Source organism: Vombatus ursinus, unplaced genomic scaffold (genome assembly GCF_900497805.2).
Source record: "Vombatus ursinus unplaced genomic scaffold, bare-nosed wombat genome assembly UNPS02014798.1, whole genome shotgun sequence".
NCBI lineage: Eukaryota > Metazoa > Chordata > Mammalia > Diprotodontia > Vombatidae > Vombatus > Vombatus ursinus.
Window position 1 is genome coordinate 46,984,335 of NW_020954576.1, and position 23,344 is coordinate 47,007,678.

At 43.6% G+C, this 23,344-nt stretch overlaps 1 protein-coding gene across 1 annotated transcript; it reads left to right on the forward strand.

Moving 5' to 3' along the window:
• The first annotated feature begins 1,343 nt into the window (after positions 1-1,343).
• Positions 1,344-23,069, forward strand: EIF2D (eukaryotic translation initiation factor 2D). Its single transcript, XM_027871870.1, has 15 exons — positions 1,344-1,579; positions 3,593-3,783; positions 6,465-6,548; positions 8,205-8,295; positions 10,239-10,346; positions 12,852-13,102; positions 13,587-13,704; positions 14,845-14,890; positions 15,363-15,466; positions 15,580-15,729; positions 16,091-16,180; positions 17,005-17,100; positions 20,112-20,232; positions 22,162-22,336; positions 22,875-23,069. The coding sequence occupies exons 1-15, from the start codon at positions 1,524-1,526 to the stop codon at positions 22,943-22,945; spliced, it is 1,752 nt and encodes a 583-aa protein (XP_027727671.1). The 5' UTR covers positions 1,344-1,523; the 3' UTR covers positions 22,946-23,069.
• Positions 23,070-23,344: the final 275 nt, after the last annotated feature.

The window sequence follows — 23,344 nt, forward strand, 5'->3', positions numbered from 1 at the left end:
GAGGAAACTAAGGCAAACAGGGTGAAATGACTTGCCTAGGGTCACACAGCTAGAAAGCGTATGAGGTTACATTTGAACTCAGGTCTTCTCGGCTGCAGGCCCAACACTCTATCCATAGCTTTCCACCCCCAGTTGCCTCTAATGGTAGAGGACTCAGCATTCTAACTCAGAACTCGACTTTAAATCTAGTACTCTTTTCACTCTACCATGATGCTCTTCAGGATTACATAAATGTGAATTGTTATTATCCTCATTTTGTAGATGAGGAAACTGAAGTTCTGAGATGTAAAGCGACTCATTGACGGTCCCATAGTCAGTAAGTACTGGAATTCAGAACATTCTAACTCTAAGGCCAGTACTCTTTCCACTCTAACACGCTGGCTCAGAGGCCCTCCAGTCCAACTCCTTTATTCTAGAGCCTAAGTTACAGGGAAACCACAATTAACCAGGGGCCAAATAATTAGAACCTTCAATCAAATCCCTCCCCGATAATCCACTTTTAGAAAGAAAAAGGCTTTTGAAAGAACATCAGGATTCATTCAGTGAAGCCACTTTGGGAATTTGCCTTAGAGACAGTTCAGTTCCACTAACACCCTCACACATTACCCACATCTTCATTTCTATTTAGTAAGGAATAATATTCAGAATGTGGGCTTATGGGATACCAAAAGATCTCAAGATGCCTTCTGAATCATCAAAGAAGCCTCGGTAAAGTTCAGCACAAGCCAGTTACAAGGCAAGGAAGTGATAGAGAGCCACTGGAGTTTATCAAGTAGGGTGGGAGGGGGAAGACCGCTAGCAGGCTTTTGCAGTGTCCAGGTGGGAGGTGATGAGGACCTGCACCAGAGGGGTGGCAGTGTCAGAGCAGAGAAGGGGGTGTATTCGGGGGATGTTGCAAAGGTGAAACGGACAGACCTTGGCAACATCTTGGATATGGGTGGGTGAGAGATAGCAAGAAATCCAGGATGACTCCTAGGCTCTGAGCCTGATGGACTGAGAAGATGGTTACGAGAGAGAGACAGAGACAGAAACAGAGAGAGATAGAGAGACACAGAGAGAGAGACAGAGGGACACAGAGAGAGAGACAGAGGGAGAGAGAGAGAGATGGAGACAGAGAGACAGAGGGAGAAACGAAGGCTGGGGGATTAGTCTCAGCGAGCAGACACAACCACGCGTCTGCGGCTGCACAGAGCACGCCCGAAGAAGCAGGGAGCGCGTGGTGCCTGGGGGCGGAGCCTCTAGCCGGAAGGAGCGGAGCCCTCCTTTAGACGCCGCTCTTCCAGCCCGTGTGTCTCCGCCGGGGGCGGGAGAGAGACGAGCCTCTGTTTCCGGCAGGGCCTTTTTAGGAGCAGGACCAACATGGCAGCCCCCAGGGCCACGGGCCGGGAGCCGAGTTGGTCGTCGCCCTGATGGGGTTCCTTCTTTAGCAGGCGCGCCGGGGCAGCCCCCAGCCCAACCCAGGCCCAGCCTCCGCCCCCTGCTCTCTTTCCCCGGCGGCGGCAGTAGCGGCGCCACACGCCGTCATGTTCGCTAAGGCCTTTCGGGTTAAGTCCAATACGGCAGTCAAGGGCTCGGACAGGTGAGGGTCCGGGGTGGGGGGGTGCCGCCCAAGGAGGGGCCTCGGACCCGTGAGGGGCTCGGGGGATCTCGGGGGTCCTCGGGCCCGGGGGGCCGCTGGGGGATCTCGGGGCCCTTGGACCCAAGAAGGGCTCGGTGCACTTGGGGGACGGTGAACACCGGAGGGGCTTGTTGGTCCGGACCGGGCAGCCTCGGGTAGCCTGAGGGGGCTCGCACTGTTGGCTCCGGGGCTTTCTGGACCTCTCCCAGGCCGGCAGGGTACGGGAGGGGCGGGGAGGGGGGTTGGGCTGTAGAGGAAACTTTGTTGGGAGGACCTGCCCCACCCGAGGATGCACGTGTTTGGTACCGCGGAGGTTCTGGGGGAAGGCAGGCAGTCACATTCCCGAGAGCGGGGAGGGACCTTGGCCATCCTCCAGGCCAATTACCCTATTTTATAGGGGAAGTAGATGAATTTGTGCAGACACAGCTAGCAAACCTGGAACTTGAATACCTCCCAAGAGGCATTCACCGATGCCTTTGCATTCATGAAGGCACTCTGAAGAGGCATGTATGATGCCCTGAAGAGAGCATCCCACAGAGGGGGGTAATGGAAAGGTGCACGGAGGATACGAGCAGGTTGCAGCATGTAACCAAGGAGAAACTGAAGAAGAAACAGGAGTTAGAGAACGTCATCAGGGACCTATAGGGCCGAGAATAAGGGTGGGTTATATGGAAAGAGTTAAGGAATGGCAGGTGGCCAGCCAGAGGGCTCTGATGGATGGCATCCAGTTGGTTGGGCCCCTTGTGATGCTCAAAGAAGAGAGGTGTCAAAGAGGTAGAATCAATACGATAGGGCAACTAATTGAATCTGAGGGTTCAGTGAGAATGAGAAGATGACACTGAGGTTTCCAACTTGAGTTATTGAAAGGATGGTAAAGTTCTTAACAGAAATAAGGAAGTTAGGAAGGGGGCAAGCTGTTTTTGGAGTCAAGGGCGGGGCTAGATAATGGAGAATGAGATTCCTGTGGGGTTAAGTAGTGGCAAAAACTCTAAGGACCTATGACTGCCAAAGCAGTATTATAACGGATCACTTTGGGATCAGTGCTATTTTGTCCTCTGCTCTACCATACTACTGTCTTATTCTGGTGGCCTGACTTAGTTTTCATGGCAAATATAGAAGGGAAACAAGTACATAGGGGAAGTGTGCTGGGCTAAGGAGTCTTTTCATTTCAATTTAGGAAACCAAGTGGCACAGTAGATAGAGTACTAGAACTGGAGTCGGGAAGACCACAGTTCAGATTCGGTCTCAGACACTTACCAACTGTGTGAACCTGGACAAGTCATTTAACCTCTGTCTGTTAGTTTCCTTATCTGTAAAATGGGGATAATACTGGCACCTAGAGTTGTGCCAGTAACTGTCCCAGAGTTGTGAGGACAGAATATTTGCAAAGTCCTTTGTAAACATTTAAGCATTATATAAATGCTAGCTATTATCAGCTCTGTCTTTGATGTATACCTTGTGACTTTTTATAACTCACTAGGCCCATTTTCCTCACCATAAATAAATAAGAGGATGAGCCATTCCTGCCCATTTCTCTTCACCAGGAAACTGTATGGAGACAGGTTAGGGATAGCAGAAAGAACAAGGAATCTGTGGCATTGGAAACCAAGTGTTTTTCACTGAGATAGTGTGGTGAATGGAATTAGATTTGTACCAAGAGCCTGGAGACCTGAGTTCAAGTTCTTAAATGACCATTTGCTGGTCATGTGACCTGAGACAAATGAATTTATCCCTCTGACTCTTAGTTCCTTGTCTGTAAAGTGAAGGTAATAATACCTACCATTTCTCCTCCGTCCCTCCCAGAGTTGTTGTGAGGAAAGCACTTGGTAGGCCTTCAAACGCTACTGCAGAAGCAATATTTCCTTGAGATTTCATTCCTGTCTTTTGAGGTGTGTGTCATTTCCCCCAGCCCACTTTGTCAGAGGGAGGCTAACGCATTCACCGATTTAATAATGTTGGGTGTGCTTTTTGTAGGAGGAAGCTTCGGGCTGATGCGGCAGTTGCTTTCCCTGCCTTTGGGCCAGAACAGCTCTTGGAACTAGTGCCTGGGAAGGACGAGCTCAACATTGTGAAGCTCTACGCTCACAAAGGAGATGCAGTCACCGTGTATGTGAGTGGGGGAAACCCCGTTCTGTTTGAGCTGAAGGGAACTCTATATCCCACAGGTATGTGAATGGAATGACACTTCGTTCTCTTTCCCATCTCTCTCTCTCCCTCTACTTCCCTCTACATTCTGCTTCTCCCAAAACCAAATGAACAATTGAAAAAAAAAAAAACCAGTTGCCTATCTCTAGTCTTTTCCGTACTTCTGTTTTCCTTATACTAGAATGAGAATCCTCATGACTAGGAGGACATGGGAAACAGGGAAGAAGAGAAGAGGAATTAGTATGAAGGGAGATAGAAGGAAATAGATCGAAAAGGAAGTTCTGAAGTGAAGGAGAAAAAGTTGTTAATAGGATTACCGGGCAAAAAACAGGGGTCCTGACAATGGTATGATTTCATGACGTATCCCATATAATGTTCCTTTAAGGGGGGAGGGGGGAAATCTATCCTTAGCTGTTTTTCGTTCAGTTAACATTCATTAGGTGCCAGCTCTATGCAAGGCACTGTGGTGGGGATAGAAAAACAAAACCATAACAGTTCCAGCCCTCAAGGAGCTTACATTCTATTGGGGGAGGGAGGAGATGCATTTACACAAATAAGTAAATATAAGATACTTTGAGGAGGGAGAAGGTGCTAACAACTGTAGGCAGCAGAAGAGTTCCCAGATGTGGTGAAGTCTTGAAGGAAGATAACAGTTCTGAAAGACTGATATCAGGAGGCTGTATATTACAGGCATGGGGATTTTTATGAATGAAAAGAAGTGAGAAATGGAATGTCAAGTTTTGGAAATAGCTGATAATCCAGTTTGACTGGAATATGGAGTGAATGGAAGGGAGAAATACGAAATAAGACTAGGAGGGTAGTTTGGAGTGTGATATAGAAGCCTCAAGTGTCAGGCTGAGAGCAATGGGAGGTTTTAAATGATGTGATCAGGCAGGTGCCTTAGGAAGGTTAATTTAGCAGCTGTGTGGAGAGTCGATTGAACAGAAGAAATTGGCAGCAGGGAAGCCAATTAGGAAGCTATTGCAGTATCCCTGGTCAGAGCTGATGAGAACCTGAACTAGGGTGGAGGTGTTTGGGAATTGAGAAAGGAACAGGTATGCGAAAGGTGTTTCGAAGATGGAATCAATAACACTTGGCACCTGACTTGGTATGTGGACTAAGGAATAGGATGATCCCAACATTATCTGGGCAACTGGGAGGATGGTGGTTCCTATAATGGTGTAGGTAATGAGTTCTCTTTTGAACACAATGGATGATAACGGGACATTCAGAAGGAGACGTCTAGCAAACTGTCCCAAATATAGCCTTGGAGTTCAGGAGACATTTTGGAAATAGATATATGGCCTCCTCTTCCGCAGAGATTGGAGTGAAAGAGGAAGATGGGTGAAATTGTAGGCTATTGAGGTGTGAATTAGAGGATCTCAAGGAGTTCAGAACAGATTTTTTCAGAAAGTAGGGAGCAAAGAGCTAAGAGCTCATTTGCTAAGGGTGGGTTTGGAACAGGGGAAAGAAGCAATCAAAGAAGAACATAAAGTTTACCTTGAGGGCCTGGTCGAAATGAAATAATTTGAATTTGTAGTGAATCCAGTTGGCATGGTTGTATGACCTCCATTGTTGTTTAGCGTCCTGGCACGATGTACAGAAATATCGTGAGAAAAAAATGCAAAAGGGTTCAGCCTAATTAAAATACCCACCTGGGTCCCAGAAAAGAGGAAGAGGTAAAAAGACTGTTGTTGAAATCTAATTAACCATTGATAATAGATACAGAGATTAAGGGAAGCAGCCCATTGAGGACATCTAAAGGACATTTGTGACAGATGGCACCTGCCCATTAGCTGTACACCTCATAGCTGGTCGCTGAGCCAAGGGCCTTTCCTTTTTTCTAGCCAAAGCGACTCCAGCACTGTAGTTTGTTGGTTCTCTTGGAAGCTGGACTGACTGGGTTAGTCGAATGTTTGAGGAGAGTTGGAGGGCGGGGTCAGGACCCGGGAGGGTTTTTACCTTTCTTTGCAATCCCAGTCCTTAGCCTAGTGTCTGGGTCCTAGTGAGTGCTACATAGCTGCTCCTTGACTAAAAATCCTAAGTGGCCTCCAGGCCCAGTTCTGTACATGGAAGTATAACACATAGTCCCCGCCTTCAAAGGAGCCTGTCTGATAGGCATATGGGGCACATCACTATGGAAAAAGACAGAACAATCAGTGCCAAATAAAATAGTATAGATAATAAGAGTTACGGAGCAATGCGATGTATTGGAAACAGCCCTGCACTGAGAGTCAAAGGTCTTGGGTTCTAGTCCTGTCTCTGCTACTTATTAGCTAAGTGACCCTGGGCAAGTCCATTAACCTTTCTGTGCCTCAGTTTTTTCATTTGCAAAATGTTTGCCATGCCAATTTGATATAGTTCTCATGAGGATAATAAGTGGTTTTGGTTTTGGTTTTTCTTTTTGCTTTTTGGTGAGGTAGTAGGGGTTAAGTGACTTGCCCAGGGTCACACAGTGTCAAGTGTCTGTCAGAGGCTGGGATTTGAACTCAGGTCCTCCTGACTCCAAACTCAGAGTGCTATCCATTGTGCCACTTAGCTGCCCCTCCCCCCCTTTTTTTGCTTTTAAAGAAATCTGTAACTGACTGTAATAAATTAATTATAATTACCACTGCATTTAGACCAGCCAATAAGTGTTTTGAAAACTGTAAAATTCCATGAAAATGTAAGATTTCATTATTATGGGCTTCTTTTTGGACAGTGTACACCTTATGGTCTTACCCTAGTCTTCTGCCGGCCTTCACAACATGGCCTCCTGTGCTGGAGAAGCTGGTTGGGGGAGCAGGTAAGGAAGTGTCGGTCTATTCATTTGGGCTGTTTTTAAAATTCCACCAAGGAAGGAATAAGAGGTTTAAGATGAAGTGCATCAGGAGTCTAGATTTGTTTATGACGCTCATTGAAAAGAATCCACAAATATGTATCTGGAGTCTATAAAGAAGACAGGTCACAGTGCAGTGACAAAACCCATCTGGAAGTCCCATTGCTTTGTCTCTCTTCCTAACCTCATTTCCTGTTATTGCAGTGATACATCTAACGACTTGTGTCCTCAAGAAGAGAGGTCTAATGCTGTTTTTAATTTTTTTCAGTTTTTAATGTCATTGTTACTCATGGTAATTCAAATCAGGCATAAATCTTACCAAAGTAATAGTATTAAATTAGTAATTTTCCTTCTGTATGTAACTTTTAGTCACACTTCATGTCAGAGTTTGGGATCCCTAACTGGCCTGCTTTTAATATGGGGAACTCTAGTAGTTCCTTCATGAAGCCTCTTTTCCTTAGTTTCAGTATCCCCAGGTTCACTCTTCCCTTTTGGAAGGGGGGTCAAGATATCCTTAGGTACATCCCTCCTTCCCTCCTTCCTCTTAAAGAAAAATGTCCACATACAGTTATCCTCTCAGAGCTGTCTAGCAGGGGCTGGGAGGGAGGGCCTCTGTATTCCATCATCTAGGTAATCAGGAGCCTCCCTTACTGCTTTTTCAAATCAACATGCTTTCTTTTCTTTAAAGCATCTGCTGTAGTTAAGTGTTAAGATTACATATGAGTTCTTGTCTGCTAGGAGTGTGATTTGCACCATTCTTTTCTTGGTTAAGTGAATGGCAGAATGGGAATTTTGGTTCTATTCTTTCTGTGCATAGTCTCTGGAATTGTTCTCGCTCTGAAAACAAATTTTGAAAAATTCTTTGTTTGTTTTGGGCGTTCTTCAGACCAGAGTTGTAAGTGTGAATTACAAGAAATCCACAATTAATGAGGTAATGGGACATGCTCCTAATCAAAACTAGCATTTCCTCATCAAGTGCCTTAATTTAAATCTTGGAATCTCCCTAGCTGATAGAGGGGTCAGAGGAGTCCAGGGAATTAGTAAGGATTAGAGAAAGGGGTATACGGGTATGTGATTGCATTTTAGTGAAGAAGTGTCTTGGTGTATCTTGGGATGAAAAAACAATATCCAATCCTGAAAGTTAGAATAGGGGTTTTAGTTTGAATGGAAAGGGTATATAGCCTTTCCCTCCAGGTATTGATCAGAGCATACAGAAGACATTATTGGGGTTGACATTAAGAGTTAGGTGGTAATTCCAGCTTACCTTTCTAGATCCCCCCAAAAGCAGTGGAGCAAAGGATGACCTCAGAGGCAAGTTGTCTTGGTGTACTGGTGTTGGACAGAGGTCATTCCTGGGGTCATTTGGTTTAGTCTCCTGCCTGCGTATGGGACTGTACCCAAACTACCTGAAGTAAATAAAATGGTGGTTACCGTGTTTTTATTTTTTAATGTTCAAGTATTCCTTCAGTAGTTTATTCCAGAAGGTTTTGAACTAACTGAAATAAGTAACCTCCCAGGACTCTTGCAGCTCTAAAATTCTGTGATTTATTGATGTGATAAAGCAAGAAGTTAGCCAAATGGAATGCTTTGGGTAGAAATGTTTTTTTCTGTTTTGTATTACAGATTTGATGCTGCCTGGCCTCACGGTGCCACCTGGTGGTCTGCCTCAGGTACAGCAGGGTGACCTTTGTGCCATCACCTTGGTCGGGAACAGGTACCATACCAGCCAGTTTCATCTTTTGGGGGAGGATAAGGAAAGAGAAGAAGGGAGAAACAGAGGAAGAGACAACTTTATGAGGGGGGAGGGCAGGAGATAAAAACTTGTGACACGAATGGGGCAGAAATGAGAAGACAGACAGTTTAATAGTTTGATTGGGTCCTCCCTAGTTAGGAGGAGCTGGTCACTTAAGTTGCTATGGTATGGAGTTGCATGTGTCTCAGCTGGTGTATCTCTATTGAGAGAGAGAGAGAGAGAGAGAGAAAGAAATCGAGTAAGAGAGTATGTGAATGCTGTGGGAGAAGGGGAAAAAGAGGAAAGGAAGAGTTTAAGGAAGAATTTAGTTTCAGGTCTTTGGTGGTTCACCCCCTGACCTGCTCACACTGGTGCTCCTACAATCAAGTACTGTACTTGAAGCAACTTTGGAAATATTTACTTGTCTGCCTGCCCAGAGTTGATTTTGGGTGAATGGGAAAGAATGGTGGTTTCATTCACTTTTTTCCCTGTATCATAGTCGAGGTGGAGGATGGCTGGGAAATGAGGATGATATGGTTAATTTGACCTTTAGAAAATTTGTTAATAAATTACGTAATATTAAGTTTTAACTCAGTTTTGTTCTGAACCTCGTGGTGATCACTCTTTTTAGAACTTAAGCAGCTGGATGTGTTGATCTGGATTTTGTACATAGTAGGAACTGACTCATAGAGTGGTTGGAGTCATTAAGTCTTGTTGAAACTTTTTCAGAGTTCAAGTACTGAAAGATTTCTTTGGCTTTAAACTTTCTTCACAGGACTTATATAGCCCCTCCACTCCTTTCTTCTCTCTTCTCACTTCTCCACGGCCCCTCCCTACCTACTCAGCCAGTGGCCATACATATGGTCACTGTCATCGTCTCTTAATTGTCTGTGCCAGTAGAAGGAAGCAGTGAGAAAAGAGAAGGAAACCATAATAGTCCAATATGGCAGACTGAATGTTTTTATATTTGAATTTTGCAAGGTGTGGTTGAATATACATGCTTATATCTAATAGTCCAAGAATTCACAACTTGTCACAATAGCTAAGCTACTCTATAAAAACCCAATTTAGAAGAAACTGAAAAGCTATAGAGCTTTTCCATTTAGCTCTTGCTTGATAGATTTTTTTTCCCTGCTTTCTACTTTATCTCAGAGGGGGGTAGTATCACCTTTGAGACTAGTTCAGAGTATTGATGTAAAGATTTCATGATTTTCTAGCTCTTTCTTTCCCTGCAAGTGGAAAAGGTAATTAAATTTTTTTTGTTGTTGTTTTAAAGGGAGCCACCAGTTTTCTTGCTTTTTAGTCCTTGCTGTATAAAATGATGATGATGGGGGCAGCTAGGTGGCACAGTGGATTGAGCACCAGCCCTGAATTCAGGAGGACCTGAGTTCAAATTTGGCCTCAGACACGTAACACTTACTAGCTGTGTGACCCTGGGCAAGTCACTTAACCCCATTGCCTAGCCAAAAAAAAAAAAAAAGGTGATGATGGTGAGGATAAAATAGCTAACATTTACATAGTACTTACTATATACCAGGCACCATGGTAATTGATTTACGAATATTATCTCATTTGATCCTCACAATGACCCTGGGAGGTAGTTGCTATTATTATCCCCACTTTATAATTGAGAAAACTGAGGCAAACAGGTTAAATGGTCACAGAGCTACTAAGTATATGAGGTCAGATTAAGAGTAAATTTAGTGATGATATCTACATAGATGTCATTCAATCATAGAGGGTGAAATACTGATTGGAAACAAAAGTTCTTATGAACAAACCACCTGAAGGTAATTGAAAATTGACTACATTTAGTTACCATGATGAGCAGGGATGTGCTTCTCTTGCCTTGTGGGGGTGACTGATGTTATCTGCCCTTGAAAGGTTCTACCTCCTCCTGATTCTGTTTCATCTTCTTTCCTTAGGGCTCCTGTTGCAATTGGAGTGGCCACCATGTCTACAGTTGAGATGCTGGCCTCTGGACTGAAGGGGAGAGGTTTTACGGTGCTCCATACCTACCTTGACCATTTGTGGTGGGTGTATTGTCTCTCCAGTTCCTTACTGTAATGGGGTGGAGTGGAGAAAGCCCAAGACTGGGGATCGAGCCGTGTGAGCTGTGATCTTGTCTTTACCACTGACTTCTCTGAGCCTCAATATTCTCATCTCTAAAAACGATGGAGATGGGCCAGTGTAATCCTTGAGGCCCCCTTCACCTAGAGAATTGTTTCTGTCTCTTCCCATGTCATAAAGCTGGTGTGAAGACTTTTGAGAGAGCTATGCTTCTTTGTAAAAAGGCATTGCTGAAACTGAAGGTGGCATAGTAGTTATAAGGCCTAGCACAGAACCTGGAGAAAAGCTGTCTCCTGATGATACAAGAGTGTTGAGGAGTTCAGAATTGTTTCTAGATTGCCATCCATCACTTTCATGATAACCAGCTGTATTTTAACATTCCTCAGTTTCATCATTTTATTTCACTTCTTCTTACTTTTTTCTTGGCAGTTCATGGGTTTTTGCTAATTGTGAAGGAAATAACAATAAGTTTCCTGGCTGTATTTTTCTCAAATAGAAAAGCAGCTAATGTGTTGGCCTATTATATCTTTATCCCACTGAGAGTTGTCTAGGAGTAGAATGGGGGACCTCTTTAAGTAGTGGGCTCCCCATCCCGGGAAGCCTTCACATGGTGGCTGGATGAATAGTTGTCAGGGATGTTCTTGTTCAGGTGAAGGTTGGGTTAGGTGACCTCCAGGGTCTCTTTTAGCACAAAGATTCCATAATTCACAGTGCATGTTCTTGTGTTTATATTTAAATTTTTTTTCTATTGATGCCTTTTGTTTTTCTATCCTAGTCATTTCCAGATCCCATTTCCAGATCTATCCATACCCTACCCCCATTGGAATTGAGCCCTACCTTGTCACAGAGAAAAACAGTTAAGCAGAAGCAATCAATTCAGTGACCATACCTGACCATTTATGTGACATTCTGCTCCCATTGTCCCCCACCTTACAGTGCCTTAAGTTGGCATTCTGAGTCCACTGGTTGGAGGGCTAATTGCAGATATTAATTAGGATCATTCTTTGACTGGTCAGTATAACCTATAGCAGCCACAGTGGTGTAGCTCAGAATAGATCCTCTCTTAGATCATCCACCACCACGTGTCCTCTCAATCTGTTTGCAGCAGTTTGGTGGTGGTTGCCATGTTCAGCATGCCCCAGCGTACCTTTCATAGACTCTCTGGCCGGGACTCCCATGGCCACCAGCTCTGCTCGGCTTTAGCTCTCTGGTCTTGTGTACAGCAATGAGAGTTAGCAAATTCCTTTCCCACCCTAGATACCCCTAGATGCATTGCAATTGTTTGTGGACGTTTCAGTCTGTTCTCATCTACCTTTCCAAGTCTTTGTGCTGTAAAAATGTGGTTGTGTTTCCTGGCCATTTTAAGTAGACTGCAATCAGACCTGCTTCACATTCTCCCAGTGACCTGAGGTTATCTTTCTTCTCCAACTTTTGATAGCCAGGGTTTCATGGCTCACACACAAACCTTCAGGCTGGCTGCCATGGCATATGATCACAGTTATTTCCAAAAAACATACAAAGTAACCTCAACATTTGCCCAAATGGTAAAAGGAAAATTCCTTAGCAAAAAAAATGCTGTTTTTTTCCTTTTTGGTCACCTCTGTCCTCAGAGTGCTCTAGAACCTTGAGGGACAAGAATCCCAAAGTGTTAACAGTTCCTGAGAGACCACTTCATTCAACTCCTTTATTTCACAGAGTAGAAAACTGAGGGCTCAGAAATGTGAGTGACCTGGCCAAAGTCACACAGCTAGAGCGTGGCAGATGTGGGACCAATCCCGTGGCTCCTTCTCCCCTAGTTTATGCTTCTTGGTCCACATTGGGCAGTTTGGAAGAGAATATAGTTCACGGGTGTGGAGCATTGCATATGGTGTCAGATTTTCTGTCTCAGATCTGTTTTCCTGAACTATTTTTTCTTTCTCTTTTCTTTAAAAAAACAAAAACAAAAAAATCTTTGTTACAAGTGATGACTATCTGAGGTTGGGGGAAGGCAAAGGGAGATACAGGGAAAATCTAGGCAATGTGAAAACAAAAAAAAAAATCAATAAATTTTTTTTAAGGCATGAATACTTTAAAGAATGGATACTGGTACTGCAAATCAACTTAATCGTATTTGGTATATTAAGATGTATCTTAAATACCTTTTTTGAGTTTTTATTTCTACTATAAATTTTGGTTTTTCTTTGACTGCTTTGGGTTTAACCATTTTCATCCATGAGAAGGCTGTGTACATTATTATCATCCATGGGGGTTAGGGACAAGGCACGAATTATTCTTTCCTAATTTTAGAGAAGACAGATTTAAGGTGTAGAAGTTTTATAGCTAAGAGTTAAGAGTTAGGATGAAAATTCCATCTACTTTGCGCCTTCAGCTTCCATTCCTCTTAGCTTCTGGTATTCCCTGAATTGCCTTCCAGGTCTCTAGTCAGTACTGCAGCTCTGCTCTGAATTTCTCACATGGCCTTTTTCCAGGCAATTTGGGGACAAATCATCTCCACCCACCATTCCCCTATTGGACCAGGATCCTCCAGAATGTAGGGGGAACGCTAAAGAGGAGGGGCCAGTACAGGTAGATTCTGTTCTTCAGGGAGACATGGACTGTCTCACCCTGCAAGGAGACGAGGAGAGCAGCATGGCTTACAGGACACCGCCTTCAGAAGCCACCGCGGAATTGAGGGAAGTGGGAATGGACCAGGAACCAGCTGATAGCAAGACCTTTCAAGGTACTGCCCTAGCAGAAGTGAGTTTGGGCTTTCCTCCTTTCCATTTCCATGACTGCTCTTCTCTGTTCTCCTTTTTGTACAGAATAACCCCTAGGTATAAGGAGAGGAAACGCCTTGTTTTGAGGTGGGAATGAGCTTACGGTCTCCATAGTTCTGACTCCTCTCGTGTTCTGGATACTTTTTCAGCTTCAGCCATCTTTCCCTGGCCCCTTGCCCACCCATTTAGGTCACTGGAGGCCAAAGTTGGAATATTGTTGTCCTCAGAGTTTGGAGAGATTATACAGCTTAGGTTCATCATTATATCTTTTCTTTCATTCAGTTTTCTCTGTCAAAAGGGCTCACTTCCCAGGGAGCTGTGGCCATTTCAGTGCCTGGAAATGGATTCCCTTCAAAGGCCTTTGGGGGAACCTTTTGTCCAGCCCCTGGCTTCCTCTTGTAGACCACTCAGTGACAAACAGCATATGCTTTTGTCTTTTTCTCCCAGAGCAAATGGATGAGCTGCTGCTGAGATGTTTCTTCCATGCCCTGAAGTGCCGGGTCACAAAGGCTGACCTCCCTTTGCTCACCAGCACTTTCCTGGGCAGTCACATGTTTTCCTGCTGGTATGGAGAGGACCAGATTGGGATGGAAGACCGATGGGTTGGACTGTCACTGTTGCTTATCTGGCATCTCTGTGCTCTGATTGGAGAAAGAGGGTGGGGGAATGTTGGAAAAAGTTACAGAGTGGGGTTAGCACATTGACCTGGATAGTTAATTGGATTCCAAGTCCTAAAAAGTTACCTTTCCCTGTCAGAGCAGATAATGAAATTATCCAGAAAATTAAGCTGAAATTTTCCCTGGGTAATTTCATAGGTGAATACTGAGGATCTCACACCTACTGAAATTACCCCTGCCTTCAGGTGTTAATATTTCCCCCTGTTGACAGAGGAGAAAATCCTGTGCAGGAAATCCCCTCTCGCTAGATTGTAAGCATTTGAGGGAAGAGTTGTGTTATTTTTTAATCTGCTATGAGGTCTTGTACATATAATGAGATATATATATATGAGATATATGTACGTATAATGTACATATAAACTTAATATGTTTGTTGAATTGAAATGGCAGCATCATTAACCATTTCTTCAGGAGCTCCAATTTTCAAAGGCTTTTTCTTCTGCCTTCACAGCTAAAAGTGACACCCTTCAGGTAGCCTTGATGGGCTGGTCAGGGAGAGAGACTTCAAATAAGTGCCCCATGTCTGTAAAGCTGCAGTGAGGAACTGAACCTGGGAGGCCTTTAAAAAAAAAAAAATCTAACACCTGATTTAACTGTGAGGCCAGACCTCTCTTCTTCTGAGTCTCACCTTGTTTTTAATGATTTTTCTTGTGTGATTCTACTTTTGTCACTTGTAGGTCTCCTCAGGGCCTCCTATCTAAGTGCCAGGGCTTGGGGTATATGTTGAAGACTTAGTGACTGGGGCCAGAATTCTGCTGGATTAGGGATGGTTTTTGAGAAGTGTCAGTTTTTTGTCTAGTAGCAAGTCACAGCAAAAGCCTAGGTAACAAGGGCCCCAGGACTGGGAGGCGTTGAGAGCATCCTCAAGTCCTCTTTGAAACTATTTCACTTTGTCTCCTTTCCCACCTTTCCTAAGAATGGGTTGGAGAACAGGGAAGAAAAGTCCCTACACCCAGCATCGTTACTCCGTGCTCAAGCCTCCATCACTATTGCTTTCCCTTCTTAACATGCATTTCTGCTGTCTCTAGCCCTGAAGGACAACAGTTGGACATAAAGAAGTCAAGCTATAAAAAGGCAAGTGAGGCTCTTGGCCTGACTGTTGGTGGGAGGACGACAAACAGTATTAGTAGAACTGATTGCTGGGGAACCAGTGTTCCTGTGGCCCCACCAGCCCAGGACAACCCTTAATGCTCTTTGTCCCAGGCATGAGGAGATAGTACCTTTCTGGGCCTGGCACTGAGGGGTAGATGCCTGTTTCACTTTGCATTTGGGTCCTTTTATCTCATGTGGGTTCTACAAGGCTCAACTGGTGCAGAGTCTCCTTTCCATGTCATCCTAGTCACTATGACATATACTCTAGTACAGGGTAGGAGCCTCTCAGTTACCAGTTTTAAAAGGGTAGGGACTATGTCTCAAACTTCTTGGTTCCCCTCACAGCTTAGCACAGTGTTTTACATATATAGTAAGTCCTCAAGAGATGCTTGTTGAATGAATGAAGTTCTTGGGTTTGCCCCGTGGCCTTGGCCGCTGACCTTCTCTCCCTCAGCTCTCCAAGTTTCTGCATCACATGATGAAGGAGCAGATTGTGCAGGTGAAGGAGTTGAGCAAAGGTGTGGAGAGCATTGTAGCTGTGGACTGGAAACACCCCAGGTGAGAGCTGAGGGCCCATTGGTCCCAGGCAGCTCTGAGTCTGCCTGGGATGGGGATGTCTAGACACCAGTGTAGAATGCTTTTTCTCATCTTTTCCTCATTATGGGTTTCAGCATTACATCTTTTGTTGTGCCTGAGCCCTCCCCAACTGCCCAGAGTGTCCACGAGGATACCAAGGAAAAGCCTTATCACCCGCCGGAGATCGAATCTCTTTACTGTATCCCAGCCAGCATGACTTCTCTCTTCCAGGCGGCTGGCCACAAGTGAGTTGTGTAGAACATCTGCAAACCGGCTCTGTCTGCTTGAGCTCTTGTCTGGACTGATCCACATGGCCTCTCAGCTCATCTTGGCTCTCTGTTGTGCTCAGCACATCCATCCTTCCCTTGGCTTTCTGTTGCCCGAGTCTAGCTTTAAGCTTCCTTCCCCCAGCAAGTTTCTCTGTGTCTAATGGAAATGGGGAGAATGTTCAACCCATAGTCGATGATCATGTTTCATTTCCACCTCATCAGGAAGGAAATAGAGCAGGAAAGATGGGGAGGGAACCCCATCAGAAAGAAGTCCTTGGCTTGTTTTACATGGCTCTCACAGTTGAGTCCACCTTCTTGTACCCCTTTTTTCTCCCAGGAAGGGGAGTACCCTCTCTGGCAGTGAAGTCCGTGCAATCATCATTGACTATGCAAAGAAAAACAACCTAGTTGATGCAGACAACAAAAAGTAAGTAAAAAAGCACGTGGCAGTCTTTTGCACTAAGAACCAGGCTGCCTTGAGTCGTGTGTGTGTTTGCACATGTTCATAGGTGAGTCAGAGAATGCTGAAATTGGAGATCTTTATAGATCTATCTTTGATTTTGTAGATGGGCCACGCGGTCATATAAAAGTCAATTAAAGGATGTAGACGTATTTAGCCTGGATAGTAGAAAATTCAATGGGAACATGACAACTGCCCTCAAGTATTTGAAGGACTATTCTCTGGAAGTGGAATTAGATTTATCCTGTTTGGCCTCAGAAGGAAGGATTGGGTTTATGCAGAGAAGCAGATTTAGGTTTGGTATAGAGTTAAATTTCCCAACAATTAGAACTGTCCAAAAGCAGAATGGGCTGACTCAAGCAAGGATAGTTAGGGAGAGGCCACACAACCACTTGTATGTCTACGTGTGCTCCTGAAGTCTTTCCAAGTGAGTCTGGAAGAGTGAACCTAGAGAAGTGACGTGAAGAAGTTTATCCCACCTGCCTCCTCGGGGTGTTGTTTTGGGAGAAAACGTAAGGCACTTTCTGAGTGTGAGCAACTGTCATTGTTCCCTATAGTCACCCAGCTAGTTGATGGCCAAGCCAAGCCTGGAACCCAGATCTCTGAATTCTCAGTCCTTGATCATTCTACTTGAGCATGATCTATGTCCTGCTTCCAGGAACTCTGCCATGATTTCTTCCCTCTGTGTGGTGTATTACCTGATAAATGATCTTACTCTCAGACTATTGTGAAAGTTTTAGGAGGTGGCCCTTAGCACAAGTCTAAATATCATTCTTTCTCTTTCCCTTTAGTCTTGTGAAGATGGATCCCATCTTGTGTGACTGCATCTTGGAAAAAGCTGAACAAAACACAATATTGAAGCTTCCATGGGATAAACTCATTGAAAGGTAAAAGAGGTTTACAGAACCTCAAGTATAAAGGGGGGGATGATAATAGCATCTACCTCACAGGGTGGATGTGAGGATCAAATGAGATAATATTTGTTTTAAAAAAAAAAAGTGCTTAGCACACTGGCTGCACATAGTAGGTGCTATATAAATGTTTATTCAATCCCTCTTTCATTAGCTTTCCTTAATTTCTCTCTGTGACCTTTCTTTCTCTCCCTTGAATCACCTGATTGCATCACATTTTAATTTATTTTGAAATTTTTTTTCCAATTACATGTAAAAACAATTTTTAACATTTTTTTTAAAATTTGAGTTCCAAATTCTCTCCCTCCTTTCCTCCCTTCCTCTCCAAACGCCCTTTCACGAGAGGGCAAGCAATTTGATACGGATTATACATGTGCAGTCAGGCAATACATATTTCCATATTAATCGTATTATGAAAAAAACACAGACCAAAAAAAAAAGCCAAGAAAAATAAAGTTTTAAAAAAGTATGTCTTGATTTGTATTCAGATTTCATCAGTTCTTTCTCTGGAAGTGGATAATATTTTTCATCATAAGTCCTTCGGGACTGTCTTAGATCATTGTATTGCTGAGCATAGCTAAGTCATTCACAGCTGATCATTGTACAATATTGTTGCTGTGTACGCTGTTTTCCTGGTTCTGCTCACTTCACTTTGCATCAGTTCATATAAGTCTTTCCAGGTTTTTCTGAAAGCATCCTGCTCATCATTTCTTATAGCACAATAGTATTCCATCCCAATTGTATACCACAACTTGTTCAGCCATTCTCAAGTTGGTGGGCGTTGTCTTCATTTCCAATTTTTTGCCACCAGAAGGAGCTGCTATAAATTTTCTGTATATAGAGACACATTTCTGTACGTAGAGGTCCTTTTCCTTTTTTTTTTTTTTTTAAACTCTCTTTGGGATACAGCCCTAGTAGTGGTATTGCTGGGTCAAAGGGTTTTATAGCCCTTGGGGTATAATTTCAAACTGCTCTGCAGAATGCTTGGATCAGTTCACAATTCCACCAGTAGTGTATTAGTGTCCCAGTTTTCCCACATCCCCTCCAGTGTTTGTCATTTTCCTTTTCTGTCATATTAGCCGATCTGATAGGTATGGAGTGGTACCTCAGAGTTGTTTTAATTTACATTTCTCTAATCAATAGTGATTTAGAGCATTTTTTCATATTTCAGATAGTGTTGATTTCTTCATCCCCAAACTGCCTATTCATATCCTTTGACCATTTATCAGTTGGGGAATGACCTGTATTCTTATAAATTTGATACAGTTCTCTGTATATTTGAGAATTGAGACCTCTATCAGAGTAACTTGCTATAAGAATTTCACAAATATCCATTTTTTTCCTGCTGAAGGATTATACTGTTTTGCTGAGTAGATGATTCTTGGTTGTAATTCTAACTCCTTTGCCCTTTGGAATATCATATTCCAAGCCCTTCAGTCCTTTAAAATAGAAGTTGCCAAATCTCATGTTATCCTGATCGTGGCTCCGTGATATTTGAATTGTTTATTTCTAGCTGCTTGCAGTATTTTCTCCTTGACCTGGTAGCTATGGAATTTGGCTATAATATTTCTGGGAGTTTTCATTTTGGGATTTGGTGATTGGTGGATTCTTTCTATTTCTATTTTACCCTGTGGCACTAGGATACCAGGGCTATTTTCCTTGATAATTTCTTGATACATGATGTTTAGGCTCTTTTTTTGATCATGACTTTCAGATAGTCCAGTAATTAATAAATTATCTTTCCTGGTATTTCACATTTTCTTCTATTTTTTCATTCTTTTTATTTTGTTTTATCACTTCTTGATGTCTTATGGAGTCATTAGCTTCCACTTGTCCAATTTAAATTTTTTTAGGGGGCGGGCTAGGCAATGGGGTTAAGTGACTTGCCCAGGGTCACACAGCTAGTAAGTGTCAAGTGCCTGAGGCCAGATTTGAACTCAGGTCCTCCTGACCCCAGGGCCGGTGCTCTATCCATTGTGCCACCTTGCTGCCCTGCCAATTTTAATTTTTAAGGAATTATTTTCTTCAGTGAACTTTTGTACCTTCTTTTCTATTTGTCCAATTCTACTTTTTAAGGAGTTCTTCCCTTCAGTGAATTTTTTTACATCTTTTTTTCCATTTGGCCAATTCTGCTTTTAAGAAGTTCTCTTCAGTGGATTTTTGTGCCTCTTTTACCATTTGGCCTATTTGGTTTTTAAGATGTCATTTTCTTCAGTACTTTTTTGTGCCTCCTTTACCAAACTGTTGACTCGTTTTTCATGATTTTCTTGCAGCACTCTCATTTCTTTTCTCGATTTTTCCTCTACCTCTCTTATTTGATTTTTAAAATCCTTTTTGAGCTCTTTCAGAAATTCTTTTTTGGTCCTGGGATCAATTCATAATTTTTTTGAGGCAAATTTTCATATAGCTGCTTTGACAGAAGATGACAACGTCTTCTTCTGGGTTTGTGTCTTGATCTTCCCCGTCGCCCTAAAAACTTTCTATGGTCAGGTTCTTTTTTTGTTGTTTGCTCATTTTTCAGAATAGTTTGGGCGGGGGGAGGGATGTCTGTAAGTTTTCAGTTCTTCTAAATTGGTATGATCTAAGCAGTGTGGTCACCGCTCTTCTGGCCTGTGCTCTGGTCTGTGAGTGACTAAAAACACTCTTTCCCACCCTGGAACTGTGACCAGGGTCCCCATTCTCCTGCAGCAACATGTTCTAAGTATGCTAGTGTTCCTCCTTGCTCTGGGACTGTGACCCAGAATCAAGTAGGGGCAGTGTAACAGAGTCCTGCAGCAAGTGCCAGCAAAAGGATACCTGTCATCTTCTTCCAACCAGTTGCTACTCTCACTCTTGTAACAGAAAGTAGAACTTTTCTGCTTCTCTCTCTCTGCCTAGTGGGAGCCTGTGCCCTGACTTGGACACTGGAGGGGAGAGAATGCCTTGTGCATGGTTGGGTGGGGGGGTTGCCTGGAGGACTCAGACCTTCATTGACCCCTCTATTTCAGGTGCCTGCAGAGATTGAAACCTGCCTATCAAGTGACCTTTTATGGCCAAGAGCCTATTGTGAAGAAAGGAAAAATCTGTCCAATTGACATCACCTTAGCACAGAGAGCATGCAATAAAAAGGTAAAAAAGAAACTCCATGGACTCGAAGAGTTGGTGGGGACTTCAGGGTGGGTGGGGTGTGTTATTTCTATCGATGCCATGAATTCCTTAAAGCCATTGTTGAATCAGGAAGAAGCTTTATTAATGATCTGGGAAGGCTGGGTGTACTGCATGTGTGAGATCACGATGCCTGTGAGAGCACGTGTGTCGCCAAAGGCACACCTTTTTATTCCTTATTCCCCATTTGAATTTCCTTCCCGTTTCCCCTTTGCTGGCTACTATAGAGGTTACAGCCTATCTGAAGTGTCTAATTTCCTCACGTGAGTCTCCATCCCAATTACATCTCCCAGTCCCCACAATTCCTCGACCTTGACCTTTACTTGGGAACACCCCTTTTGATGTTAATCTATACCTAACCTCAGAACTGGTTTAGTACCCATTAGTCTATTTACCACCAAAAGTGTTTTCTTATTCTAATATAACTCCCTTTGTTCAACTTCTGCCTAGTCCACCCCCCCCCATTCCTTTCCACTTTACTTTTGTGGAAATTTAAAAAAAAAAAACTATCTCCCACATTGCCTACCAGTTTTAAACTGACTCCAGCCTCTGATTGAGTGATATGCAGAAGCACCATTCATGTATTCCACAGGGTGTCATATATTTCTACATTTACCTGAGCAGGAACCTTTTCTCTGATATTCCTAACTGGTGGTCATCCAACTTTTATGTGAATACCACCAGTGATGGGGAACTCACTACCTATCAAGGCTGCCTATTGTCCCATTCAACTATTCTAATTGTTAGGGAGTTTTTCCTTATACTAATTCTAAATCTTCCCCTTTGCAACTTCAGTTCTAGGGCCAGGCAGAACAAATCTAGTCCCTGTACCGTATGACAGACCTTTGGGTGCTTGAAGATAGCAACCCATCTTGTCCCTATCTTAATCTTCTTTATGGAGGTTTTTTGGGAGGACATAGGCAAAAATCTTACTGAATTAGACAGTATAGAGCAATTGGTGTCTGGGCCAGAGAAGAGAAGATTGATTGCATTTTTGTGATCTGAGATTGCCTCTCTAGTTAAGGGTCTAATTCTTAGGAAGGTTTTCCTTAAATAACTGAAATCTGCCTGTGTAACTTCAGAACAAGCCCAAGCCCAGCACGCTTTCTTTCTCATGAACCATCAGAGTCATCAAGGTTGTTTCTGTTTCTCTGCTGGACATGAACCTGCTCCGCCATAGCCCCTGAGGTCATTGCTTGCCATTTACATTTGTGTAGTGGGTTAGGTGCTCTGTGGAAGGAAACTAACCACCTCCACTCTCTACGAGTTTATACTCTGCAAACAGATTGAGTGCTTGGCTTGGAAAGTGAAATTCAGTCAAACAGACCAACCAAAAACCCACGCCTGGAGCCCTGTTGGCAGATTATAAGCTCCAGTTTGTGTTCTTTTCACCATCTCTGAGGCCCTGCTGAATTAATCCATTGGCCCCTTGGTAACCCTAAGGTTGTGGCTAAGCTACCTTATTTATTAGGACGTGTGTGTGTGTGTGTGTGTGTGTGTCTCAAACATCTGTAACAATGTCTCTCCTGAATGCAGAAACTCTTTAACATCTCTTCTCATTATGTATGAGGCATCCTGTTTTTATAGCCATGGGGAATGTTATAGACTTTTAAAATGTTTTTGCTCAACCCATTCTGATGAGGGGCACACCGTTATTTGTGAAGCAAAAAAGCAATTAAAATGTATGTGTGTGCACATTGATGACTGGGTGGCTTCTAGTCTGGGCTTTCTTGTTTTGGAGGCAGTTGTAAGGCATATGGGTTCTCCTCCAATTTAGGGAAGAGGGGGATGCAGAGTCACTTAATTCGGAAGAGTGTGGGGGTGGGGGTGGGGGTATGCATGTGCATGTTCTGCTTTCCATTCTTGGCTAGTCCTGACTTTTTTCATGGACAGGTGACCTTGGTCAGGAACCTGGAGGTCTTTGGTCTTGACCCGTATTCTGTGGCTGCCATCCTTCAGCAACGGGGCCAGGCCAGTGCCACCATCACCCCTGTCCCTGGGGTTAAGGATGCCATTCAGGTCCAAATCCAGGGGAATCAGATCAATCATCTCAGTCGGCTCCTGCTTGGTGAGCATCTTCCCTTTAGCTAAGCTTTGTCTAGGTCTTCTGAGAGTATAAGACAGTGTCAGTCAGTCATCTAGGGCTCAGTACCTATTTTGAGTAAACCCCAGGTCCAGGTGCTATGAGAGAGGGGGAAAGTAAAACATGAGTCCCTGGCCTCGGGGAGTTTACATTCTATTTGGAGAGGCTGAACCTCTAAAGGAATCTTAGAAAGTGTCATTCACCAGGACCATTTGTATAGTAAAAACAGTCCTGAAATATGGGGGGCCTGCCATAGACAAGAGAGCCACTAATGGTGGGCAGCTTCCCAGACAAAATGAGGGTTGGCAGAGAAGAGAGCAATGCTGGCTGTTGATACCTGAATGTGCAAAGACTGGAAAACAAGGAATACTCTGAGGAGCTGGGTTGCTGCTGGCTTAGCTGAGCAGGAACAGAGATGGGCCTGGGCAAGGAACTGCTGAGTGTTTAGATGCTGGGGGGGGCAGGGCAGAGGGCCTTGGAGGCTGCTAGGCTGAGAAGTCTGTCTGCCTTTTTTGCATTGTAGAAGAATATAACATCCCTCGAAAATATATTCAAGGTTTGGAAAAGGCCCCCAAAGCTGGCAAGAAGAAGTAATGGCCCTAGTGTCAAATTACTCATTTCTTGGAAATCGAAATCTCTGAGCTGGTAATTTATGTGACTTTTCAACTTTTGAGAGGATGAAATGTAATTCTTTACCCAAATAAATTTTTATTCTCAAGCTCCTTATTCATATATATATATTTAAATCTTATTTTTAGCACTGTCTTTTATTTTTATATCACCCCCATTTCCAAATATATTGCTCCCCTCTCCTGTCACCAGTGATTAATTCCATAGAGGGGATAAATACTGGACCTGTGATTTCACTGCAAAGGGAACTGTCCCAGGTAAGGAAACTTCCCTCAGTCCCATCTTCATAATCCTTCCGAAGAAAATAAACTAGTATTGCTGAACTTTAATCAGGCGTATTTTAAATTCGAAGAAGAAAAGAGG